Source organism: Marmota marmota, unplaced genomic scaffold (genome assembly GCF_001458135.2).
Source record: "Marmota marmota marmota unplaced genomic scaffold, marMar, whole genome shotgun sequence".
Classification (NCBI taxonomy): domain Eukaryota; kingdom Metazoa; phylum Chordata; class Mammalia; order Rodentia; family Sciuridae; genus Marmota; species Marmota marmota.
In genome coordinates, this window is record NW_026000108.1 from 51,510,176 (window position 1) to 51,522,769 (window position 12,594).

The following is a 12,594-nucleotide window of genomic DNA, read 5'->3' on the forward strand; positions in this document are numbered from 1 at the left end:
AAAAATAAAAAAAAAAAAAAAAAAAAAAATACACATATAAATGTTTAGTTGGATTATATTAAGCAGTGGAAAGATTAATATTACCTTTTAAAAGATGAATGGTTCTAGATAAAAGACAAGAAAAAACTTTTAAGATACATTTGGGATAATGATTAAAGAGAGTAAAAAATTAGGCCTTTAGATTGGTAAAGACATAAAACTTTAATACCCAGGGTTGACAGTGTTATCTGAAAAATGTTAAGTTCCATATATAAATAGTTTGTTGGCTATATTATCAAATTCCTATGTTCTTACCTATTTTTGTTTTATCTATTTTTTTGCTTAATTCAATTCTGAAAGCAGTGAATTAAAATCTCCCTCCTAATTATATTGTTTAAATTAAAATTTTCTTGCTTTATCTAGTCATTTTTGTTTATGAATATTAATTGATAAATTGTTGGTACACAAATTTATACTTTCTCTGTCCTCTTAAAGTGCTCACTTTATCATTATATGTTCTTCCTTATCACATTTATCAGTTTTAACCTTAACTCCTACTTTGCCTAATATTAACACTAGACTATTTTCTTTTTGTTCACAGTAATCTTCCTAATTATTTTTAACTTTTTATTTTAAAACCTAAGTATTTTTTAAAAACAGATAGGTTTGTATTATTTAACCAAACCCAATACTTGAGAAAGTCAATCCATTCACATTTGTTCAGTTTAACAGCCTGCTTCCTTTAATTCCCTTCATCTCTATTTATTTACTGATTAATTGATTAATACCAGGAATTCGATGCAGGGGAGCTTAACCACTGAGCTACATCCCTAGCCCTCCTAGCCCTCTTATATTTTATTTGTTTTTTGAAACAGGATCTCACAAAGTTGCTTAGGGTCTCTTACTAAGTTGCTGAGGCCCACCTCAAACTTGCAATCCTCCTGCCTCAGGCTCCCAAATCACTGGGATTACAGGTATGCACCACCATGACCTGCCATCTTATTTATATTAATATGAGTTACTTTACATCAATGAGTCTTCTTTGTCTTCATTTTCATTAGTTTGATTAAATGACCATTTATTTTCTCCATTCTTTTCTTGGTAACTTCAAGGATTTGCTGTGCTTTTTTACTTTAATATTGGTTACCTTCCCATTCCTGATACTCTATGATTATATCAAACTGATAGCCCTGGAACTAGAGTTATAGTTCAATGGTAAAGCACTTGCCTGGCAGCAAGCTGAGTTCAGTCCTCAGCACTGCCAAAAAATAAAAATAAAACATATAACCCTATTATCAAGCAAGATATCACTGGTAAAAATGACACATTTTATACTACTTTTACTACCCCTTTTTTGCACCTTTCCTCCCCACCATATCATTTCCTCTTTATCATGCCAAGTTTTGTTAAATAACCAGGATTACAAGGTATATCTCTAAAAATCCTTAGTTAAGCACTTAAAAATTCCCTGACATATTATGTCATATCATGTGGTAGATAGATCCTAAGCTAATGGGCAATGGGTCACACACACCCTTCTATAATCTCCTCTTTAAAGTATGGTAGAGACCTGTACTTTAGAGAACCATGACTTTGTTCTAATCAACAACTATGTCAAAAGTAGTGGGGTGCCACTCTGTGATCACATTATTTTATCGACATACTACTTTACATATGGCATAGAAAGCCACTCCATCACACAAACATGAGCTGTTCCATGAATCTTGACTGGTAAGTATCTTCTGGGGAACCGTGGATTTTGAATTGTCACATGAATCTCTTCATGGGCTCACAGTTCTCAACTTTGTCTATTTACCATTCGAGCCACTTAAGAATTAACTGTATAAAAGTGGAAGAAGCTGTTGGGGATGGATATTATCTACTCAGCAATTACATTTTCAGAGAATTTTTAATTTTGATTACACAAAATGAAAAATCGCTACCTACTACAGGCAGAATGAGAAGACTATAAAACCTTATAAATGGTTAACAGACTGACTCAGTGGCCTATGACGACTTATTATAAAATTCATGAGAACTAAATGTGTGATTTTAATTTATCTACAAAGAAATCCAAATAGTATTATCACTTCCCCTGCTTACAAAAAATTAAGCTGTATTTAGAAACAAACTTAATTCTAGTTTTCTTTAATGGAAGTATTACAAGATAAAATTATTTTACTTAATTTATGATGTGTTTTCTTCTCTGGTGACACTTTAGTTCTTTTCAGTCTTGAGTCATCTGAAAAATGCAAAAGATAGCATAATGAGCAATGGTTCTTAATTCCATGTTGATAAAGTATGTCATTTTGCCAACTTCTGTGTAAATATTTTAAATACTGCCCTAATAATACATTTCATAACATTTTGCTTTCATTACAAAGAAATAAAAACTAAGGAAAAACAGTGCTTCCATGAACACATCTTGAAAGTGTAACATTTAAAATTAACAAAAACCAGGGCTGGATTGTGGCTCAGCAGTAGAGTGATTGTCTGGCATGTGTGAGGCACTGGGTTCAATCCTCAGCACCACATAAAGAAAAATCAATCAATCAATCAATTAATGAATTAATTAAAGGTTAAAACAAACAAACAAACAAAACCCAACCAAACAAGTTTTCTATCGCTTATGGACACAGGAATAAGCTATTGGTGGATAAAAATGCAGGGCATGATAATGAATTCATAATATGCTAATTATGTCATCTATGACTTATCTGCAACTTTCTCTTTAAAATTCTAAAACAGTACAAATGTCCTCAATTTACCAGAGTGTCAAAGAACTCTGGGGTTCTCAATTTTACGTATGATAAACAACACTAAAGATAGTTATTATCAATTCTTTCCCTTCCCATGCATAAAGTTATTGATGGACCCTTATTTTATTTACTTATTTATGTGTGGTGCTGAGAATTGAACCCAGTGCCTCACACATGCTATGCAACCATTCTTCCACTGAGCCACAACCCCATTCCCCAACTATTCTTTGTCAACAAGCAAAGACTCATTTCTTTCTTGAACCTCTATTTTATTTAAGACTTGTATGAATAATAGAATGCAAAATAAATGATTTTCTAGGACTTTAAAAAGCTAAGGCCTTATACAACATAGTGGTTCCCCCTAGGGATCTCACATTGAGGGAAGAATAACATTATATGAAGATTGACTACCAAAGGTTGCCATGCTGTGAGAAAGTCTAAGATGGCCATGTTAAAGAAAAGAGATGGCAGGCTTCACCATTCCAGCCATTCTATCTGGATACCAAATACAGAAGTGAGGAAGTCATCTTGGAGATTCAGCCCAAGTGAACTTTCAGATGACTCCAGTTCAGCAGCTTACATCTAACTATAAAATTGTGAAAGCACTATTGGGCTAAGACTCAGACTCTAGGAACCAGATTCAGGATCATCACAGGTGGAAAATGATATGAGGTGCTGTTGGGATAGTAAACATGCTTTAAGAGGTTTCAGCAGCCTTTATCCTCTAGCTCCTGGACCCATGTGGAAAAGTTTGGAATGTGATCTCCTTGTGACACCATGGGTCATTAATGAATGCCCCCCACCAAGATACATGTTAGCTGATCAGGTCCCAGAGAGAACACAGATTTTAAAAGGCACTTTTGGCCTCTCCCTTTGACCAATTATGAGTTCACCAGTACTGGTAACACAAAGAGCCTTTATATTTTTAAAAAGGCTGATGGAAGGACTCAGGAGGCTGAAGGCTGGGGCTGGAGGTTGCTGCCGCCCCCAAATAAAGCATACTTATATCCCAATTGTGCCTTGCATCTTCTTCACCTGCTAGGATTCTGCATTTGTTTCCCAGGGTCTAAGCCTCAGTCCAACAGCACCTAACTAATTGTCTAGCTAAACCAAGAAAATTCACAGAACCACATAGAAGAAACCAATAGTTGGAATAAAACACTAAGTTTTGGGAGTGTTTTGTTATGAAGCAATATGTAACTGGAACACTACAAGTCCATGAACCACTTCTGTTGTATGTAATATATATTTCCCTATGAAGTAGAAATAAGAACATATTCTCAAATGAGATGATGAAAGCAAAGTTACAAATGACTGAAGTAAAAACCTTATAAAATTGCTGATTTGGAAGAAAATTCAGTGATCATAAAATTGAATTTCCTGTCTAAAATAGGCAAATTTTTCTGCAGAGATTAAAAGTAGATGAGTGGTTACCTAGCCTGGGAAAAGGGATGGAAGATGGCTGCTAAGTAGAGTGTTTCTTTCAGCAAGTAAAAGAAAAAAAAAAAAAAGTCTTCTAAAACTGTGGTGCTGGGTGCACATCATTGATTTGTACACTATATGTGGGTTAACTGATTATGTGTAAAATCTATCTCAATAAAAAGCTATTACCCACCCACCCCCATCAAATTACTCAAGCAATCCCCAGTACAACAAATAGAAGTTTCATGTTTGTTGAAAACTTCTCAAAGCAATTGGTCTTTGGAGGCAGCTAGTAAGGTCAAAAAAGGACACAAGCAAATAAATAAATGTACTGAGGATAATGGGAGTTTGTTGTCTTGCCATTTGAGAAGGGGTTTATAAAAAACAAAAAAGGGGAGGGCTGAGGTGTGGCTCAGTGGTGGAGCACTTGCCTAGCATGTGTGAGGCACTGGGTTCGATTCTCAGCACCGCATATAAATAAATGAATAAAGGTCCATTAACAACTTAAAAAAATATAAAAGTAAAAACAGAAAGGGAAAAGTCTGTGTTGTACTGGAATTAGAGGGATTGATGTAAATTCATAGTTCCTAAATATAAACAGAAATAGATTCAGATATCCCTGTAGCATGTGGGTTGTGTGTGTGCGCGTGCGAACGCATGTGTGTTTGTGCTTGTGTATTTCCTGTGTCTATCCACTGAGGAAGCCTAAAATAAGGATATTCTAGTAATAGGAAATACCAAGTAACCAGATATGGGATTTTAAATGCAATTTTTCATTAAAGAGAACTGGGTTCCTTCAGAGAGAAGGAATTTGGGAAGGGTTTAGGAAGGGGAGGTAGCCTAGAACATTATATGCTTAAGAAAAGGGGAGGGAGAGAGGGAGAGAGGGAGCGAGAAGAAGATAGTAGTCCAAGAATTCTTAACAGAAACATGAAAGAAAACCAGAAACCAGTTCAAAGAATACCAACTGGACATCAATCTGAGTATTAGAATAAATAATAGGGCTGGGGTTGTTGCTCAGCGGTAGAGTGCACGCCTAGCACGTGCAAGGCCCTAGGTTCGATCCTCAGCCCCACATAAAAATAAAATAAAGATATTGTGACCATCTACAACTAAAAAATAAAATATTAAAAAAGAATAAATAATAAAGACTACAAACCCATGGAATAAAATATGAACCCAGTAGTGTATAAGCATCTACACCAATAAATAAATAATGAATATACAAATGGGGTAGGAGGAATACTGTTTCTTAAGAGACTGACAATAATTAATGGAAAAGGAATAACAGAAAATAATTTAGTAGCACTACTAGTAGTTGATGATTCAAGTAAAAGTCTTCTTCAATGGATGTTAAGGTTAGTAAACAGAGGTTAGATAAGGAACAAGTTACGGAAGCAGTATCAGAATTTCACTTCACAAAAATATCAATTACCATAAAAATGTATCTTTACAGTAAGAAAAACCTGGCAGACAATAACTTGAACATAACATCATTTATATAGTATTCTTCTCAAAAGGCTTGGTATGCATTCAATCATGAGGAAACAAGAGACAGAATAAAGGTCATTTTGAAGAACAAAAAGCCTATATTCAAATGTCAAAACTAGGTTAGTTAGGAAAAGATTAACCATGAAGAAAATTGAAGGGGCATGACAGTTAAATGCAATCCAGGACCCAGAATTGGATTTTAAGCAAATGGGAAAAGACTCTGAGGGCACTACTGGTGAAATTTAAATGGAATCTGTGATAAGAAGCAGCAATTTTATATTAATGTTGATTTCCTGGTTTGAATACTTCGAGGGTGGTTATGCCCTTGTCTTACTGAAATACATTTTGGGCTATTTAAGAGAAATAATACATTACAACTTCAACTGCATCTCAAATAGTTCAAAAAAGGATGAATGATAATAAACATATAACTATATAGAGGAGGCAGGGATAAAGATGGAACAAATGTTATAAAATGTGGAATTTGTGGAATTTAGATGAAGGGGTAAAAGGATTAAGGGATATCTGTGTAAAGTTTGAAATTACTTCAAAAAAAATTTTTTTAAGGTAATCAACACAGAGACAACTCCTGAATTTCAAAGTTTAAAGACACTTTATAAGCATGAAGATGAAAGAAAGCAGGTTATCTGTAAAGAAAAAGTATTAGACTAAAGGCAGCAGAATGCCCTCAAATTTCTATTCATATCCATTACCTCATAAAGCAAAAGAGTAATAAATGAATAGTTTAAAGGAAAAAAGATAATAAATCAGAATTCATTTTCTATTTGGTGATTTGTTGTGTTTAAAAGAAAGGAGGAGTATAAAAAGGATATTGAGTCCTTGCTAAAACATATGAGAATGTCTACCACCCTTAGAAGTATCAGGTATGTTTGTTGCTAATAAATGTAAATATGTTACATCCGTTTATTAAGGGAAAATAACAATAAGTTTAAAAAAATCATGTTTTTCTAAACCACTTTCAGTTTTCTAAGAAAGTTTCAATAAAAAGATAAAAAACATAAGAAACAATAATCAACCAAAATAAAAGTAGAGATAATAATAATATTAAACAGACTGCAAAGTAAAAATATTTAATAGGATCAATAAACATATGACCAAGTACTTTGCATATGAAGACTTACCTGCTCAATAACTGAGCTGAAATGTATGTAATAAAGATTGTGGGAAATACAAAGAGAAACAGACAATTGCAGTTGGAACATTTTACTTCAACTATAGCAGTCCTTAATAGAATTCCAAGCCCAAGGAAGAATACAATCAGAATAATAACAAGCTTATCATGTCCAAATTTGAGATTCTATACCCCCCACCAAAAGAAATACGCTTGTTCTCTAAGAGTCTAAAAATCAGGTAATTACAATGCCATTCTCCCAGATGCTCAGGCCAAAATCATTCAAGTTTTCCCTGGTACTTCTGTAATGTCCTACATCCCTTTCATCAGGAAATTCTATTGATTCTACCTTTTAAAATTCCTAAAAATCTTACTATTGTTCTCTACTTTCCATTCCTATCACCCACTATCTTTTGCCAGGATTCCAGATCTCACCAATTAATCTCTCTGCTTTCCAAAATTCCCTGTGTTCCCTCAACCTTATCTAGTCTACTCTTAACAGTGGCTGCAGTGATTTATATTGTTAAAAATTCCTCCAATGGTTTCTCATCTCTTAGCAAAAGCCAAACTTCCTTATATAATATCCTTTAACATACTATGTTAGGACCTTTGATTCTCTGTGACATCATTTCCTACTGCTATCTTCTTCTGCTCAAGCCCCTAGTCATCTTGATACTCCTTGAATAGGGCAGAATCTTTACTACATCAGAAGCTTTGCTCTTGATCTTCCCTCTGGGACCCTATTTACTCAAACAGCTGTATGGTTTGCTGTCTCATCTTGACCACACCTTTACTCAAATGATCACTTTTTCAGTGAGGCCCACTCTTTATATTAACCAAAAGAATATAATTTCTGTTTCCTACCCTAAAACTTCTGCTTTATTTTTCCATTCTCAACATCTAACAAATCAAAATTTTGCTATCTCCTTACTATTATCTGCCATATTGCCCCTCCAGAAAGTAAGGTCTAAGGAGGACATATTTTCCTAGTTTTATCTACTGTCACATTTCTAGCCCCTAACAGAATATATAATAAGTATTCCATAATATCCACAAATATTTAAGAATTTCATAACTATTCAAAGTATATTTTAAAAATATATCCACATATATTATCAATAAAATAATGATACAATTTTTAAAGTATCTATAGAAAAACTGTAAAAAACTAAGCATACTGAGTGGTATGGTGGTACACACCTGTAATCCCAGCAGCTCAAGAGGCTAAGGCAGAAGATCTTGAATTCAAAGCCAGCCTCAGAAATTTAGTGTAGCCCTGTCTCAAAATAAAACGCAAAAAATGCTGGGGATGTGGCTCATTGGTTAAGAGATCCTGTGTTCAATCCCTGGTACTAAAAATTAAAAAAACAAACAACAACAACAACAAAAATACACTTATGAACACAAAAAAGCCTAAATAAATTCAAACAATAAATAATACAAGCCAAGGTTTCCAGAATACTGAAATAAAACTGGAAAATATAAACAAAAGAACAAAACAAAACTTAGAATAATACCAACACTGAGAATAACAGTCAGTATATGCCAGATAAATCAACCTATGGAATTGGAAATTATATCACCATTTTTCAGATAAGGAAAATGAAGTTTAAAACACGGAAAAACACTGTTATTTTGAAATTTTTCATTTCAAGATAACACAGCTGGTAAACAATAATAAAGGGTTTAATTCCAGGTCTCTAGACACCAATATCTTGACTATTTAAGTAACTCATTGGTCAAAGAAAAATCATCATGGTAAATTAAGAGTATATCACACTACATAGCAACACATATAAAATGAAGCCAAAGTTATACAAGTATAGTCATTGTTTCTTCTTTACCAAATAAAAAGTAAAAGAAACACAAAGTATTCAAGTTACAAGAGAGAGAGAGGAAAAAAAAAAAAAATATATATATATATACACACACACACACACACACACACACACACATACACACACACATAAATAAAATGGTGGTGGGGGGTTAAAAAGTAAAAAGAATTGAGAAAGAAAAAAAAATACCAAAACATTATATTCTCTATGAGCATGAAAAAATTTATAAACCTCTCTACTAAGAGGCATTTAAGGAAGCAAGGTGGTGGGCTAGTGGAAGGCCGCATTTCTTATCACCCTGTGTACCAAGACTCAAGTTAAGTACACTTCTTTGTGAGAACTCTGCAGTGGCCCCATCCTGGGAGTGCATCAACTTGGTCTATGCAAACCAAACTCCAGCTGACAGTACTTTCCATCCCATTCTACTTCATACTGCTAATAAGGGAAGCTGAGAATTTTTGAACTCCACTGGCAACATAGTGAGCAATACAGTAAGAAGAATTTCATGAAGAAGAAATGAAAGATAAAACTGAAAACCAGCAGAGGGAGTAACTACACTCAAAGAATCATCAATAAAAGGAGACTCAAATTCAATTTAAAAATCAGAAATAAATCAAAATACCAGGGAATAAAAATCATTTCTGAATAATAACACTGAAGATAAATAACCTAAACTCATCAATCAAAAGACATAAACTGGTAGATTGGACTAAGAAATAAGATCCTTTGCATCATCAATCAATTAATAAATTAATAAACTAATGAAAATAAAAGAAAGAAAGAAACAAGACCCAACAATATGCTGTTACCAAAACACCTCATAGGCAAAGACATCCACAAGCTGAAAGTGAAAGTATGAAAAAAAACATACCATTCACATGGATCTCATAAATAACCAGGGATTACTATTCTCATATAATGCAGACTTCAAGCCAAAATTAATCAGAATAAATAAGATCATTTCATACTGTTTCAGGGAATCATAAAACAAGAAATAACAATCATAAATATTTATGCCCCAAACAATGGAGCATCTGTGTACATCAGACAAACCCTTCTCAATATTAAGAATCAAATAGATCAGAAAAGAATAATACCAGGTGACTTTAAGACACCTCTTTCACCACTGGATAGACTGTTCAAACAAAAAATAAGTAAAAATGATATGGAATTTAAAAATACAATTAATAATTCACACTTAACAGATATCTGTTGAATATTTCATTCATTAATGACTGAATATGAATATACTTTGTTCACAGTAGCACATGGAACATTTTCTAAAATAGATCTTATATTAAGCACAAAGGAAGTCTTAGCAAATAAAAAAAATAGAGATAATACCTTGCATTTTAGTAGATCATAATGGAATGAAATTACAAATCCATAAGATAAAAAACAGAAACCACTCCAAAACCTGGAGACTAAATAAGACACTCTTAAATGGACAGCAAAAGAAATCAGGGTGGAAAAAAAAAAAAAACTTAAGAGGTAAATGAGAATAATGATACAACATCAAAATCTCTGAAAACAATGAAGGCAGTTCTAAGAGGAGAGTTCATACCATGGAGCTCATATATTAAAAGAACAGAAAGATACCAAATAAATAATCTAATGTTATATCTCAAGGCTCTAAAAAAGAAGAACAAATCAAAACCAAAAGCAGTAGAATATAGGAAATAAATAAAACCAGAATGAAATTGAGATACAAAAATTTTAAAAATTGAAAGGGAAAAACTCAAGCTAATAAAATCCATGATGAAAAAGAAAATATCACCACAAACACTACTCAAATACCGAGGATTATCAGAAAGTATTTTGAAACTTATATTCCAATAAAGAAGAAAATCTTGACATCAACAAATTCCTGGAGTCATATGACCTATACAATTTGAACCTAGAAGGCATAGAAACTTTAAACGTTTCAATTTCAAGTAATCAAACTGAAGAAGCCTCCATGTGCTGACACAAAATCACTCAAAGACCTCTGACACTGAACCAGGTCCCCTCTCAGCTTCCTCTTTGTCCAGGTTTCTTTTTTCTTTTTTTTTTTTTAATTTTTAATATTTTATTTTTTTTTTAGTTATCGGCGGACACAACATCTTTGTTTGTATGTGGTGCTGAGGATCGAACCCGGGCCGCACGATGCCAGGCGAGCGCGCTACCGCTTGAGGCACATCCCCAGCCCCTTTGTCCAGGTTTCTGAAGCTGGATAAGATGATCATTGATTTAAAAAGGAGAAAATCTCCAAAAAAAAGAGAAAGAAATTAAAGAAGCCATCAAAGCCTACCAAAAAAAGAAAAGTACAGGACTGGATGGGTTCTCAGCCAAGTTCTACCAGACCTAAAACCAATCCTCCTCAAATTATTCCAGGAAATAGAAAAGGAGAGAAATCTTCTAAACTCATTCTATAAAACCAGTATCATCCTGATATCAAAGCCAGACAAAGACACATCAAGGAAAAAAAACTTTAGACCAATATCCTTTATGAACACAGATGCAAAAATTCTCAATAAAACAGTGACAAATCTCATACAAAAACACATCAAAAAGACAGTGCACCATGATCAAATAGGTTTCATCCTAGGGATGAAAGGTAGGCTCAACATTCCAAAATCGATAGTTGACTCACTATAAAAAAAGACTTAAATACAAGAATGACATGACTATATCAAAGATGCAGAAAAAGTATGATAAAATACAGCACCCATTCATGTTTAAAACACCAGAAAAACTAGGGATAGAAGGAACCTCCCTCAACATCATAAAAGCTATATAAAACCCAAGGCTAACATCATTGTGAATAAAGAAAAACTGAAAGCATTCAATCTAAAAACAGGAATAAGACAGGGATGCCCTCCTTTTTCTACCATTTCTATTCAACACAGTCCTTGAAACTCTATCCAGAGCAATTAGGGGAAAGAAAAAATTAAAGGGATGCAAATAGGAAAAGTAGAGCTCAAACTGTTTACCAACAACATAAAACTATATTTAGAAGACCCAAAACACTCCAGCAGAACTGTTGTAGAACACATTAATGAATTCAGCAAAGTAGCAGTACATAAAATAAACACTCCTAAATCAATCACATTGCTAAACTCCAATGATAAATCAGCTGAAAAAAGAAATTAGGAAAACTATTCCATTCAAAATAGCCTCAAAAAATAAAATACTCGGGAAGACCAATGGAACACGAAAACAGAGAGACAAACACACATAAATACATCCATCTCAAACTAGACAAGTTGCCAACAATGTACATTGGAGAAAAGATAGCCTCTTAAACAAATGGTGCTAGGAAAACTGGAAATTCATATGTAGAAAAACAAAATGTAACCCCCCCCTCACCCTAAACAAAACTTAACTCAAAATGGATCAAAGACCCACAATTAGCACAATTCGCAATAGCTAAGCTAAAAAGGCAAACTAGGGGCCCTTCAACAGATGAATGAATAAAAAAAAAAAAATGTAGTATACAGGAACAATAGAATATCACTCAGCCATAAAGAAGAATGAGTTTATATCATTTGCTGGTAAATGGATGAATGTGAAGATTGTCATGCTAAATAAAATAAGCCAATTCCAAAAAACCAAAAGTCAAATGTTTTCTCTAATATGTGGAAGCTAACCCACAACAAGGCAGGGGGGTGGTGATAGAAGTTCAGGAAGATAGGAAAAGGAATGGCAGTGGAATGAATCCGACACAACCCTCCTATGTACATATATCAATATATCACAGTAAATCTCGTGGTGTAAATCCACTAGAAAGTAATTTAAAAAATAAATATGGTAAATGGCAGAAAGATCAATAGAGACGGGAAGCAGGAGGTGGCAAGAGGGAAGGGGAAAAAGTGTAATGGGGTCTGAACTAGAACAAAATATATTCTATGCTTATACGATTATGTCAAAATGGATTCTACTGTCATGTATAACTAAAAAGAACAAATTTTTTTAAAATAAAGTATTTAAAAAA

General features: G+C 33.5%; 1 protein-coding gene across 1 annotated transcript in view; it reads right to left on the reverse strand.

Annotated features, from left to right (window-relative positions):
- The window catches only part of Cenpc (centromere protein C), a 57,180-nt gene that overhangs the window by 7,242 nt on the left and 37,344 nt on the right, over window positions 1-12,594 (reverse strand). The window contains exon 13 of the mRNA XM_048783961.1: window positions 2,162-2,221. Coding sequence (XP_048639918.1) covers window positions 2,162-2,221 — 60 coding nt within the window. The remainder of the gene's footprint in view (window positions 1-2,161; window positions 2,222-12,594) is intronic.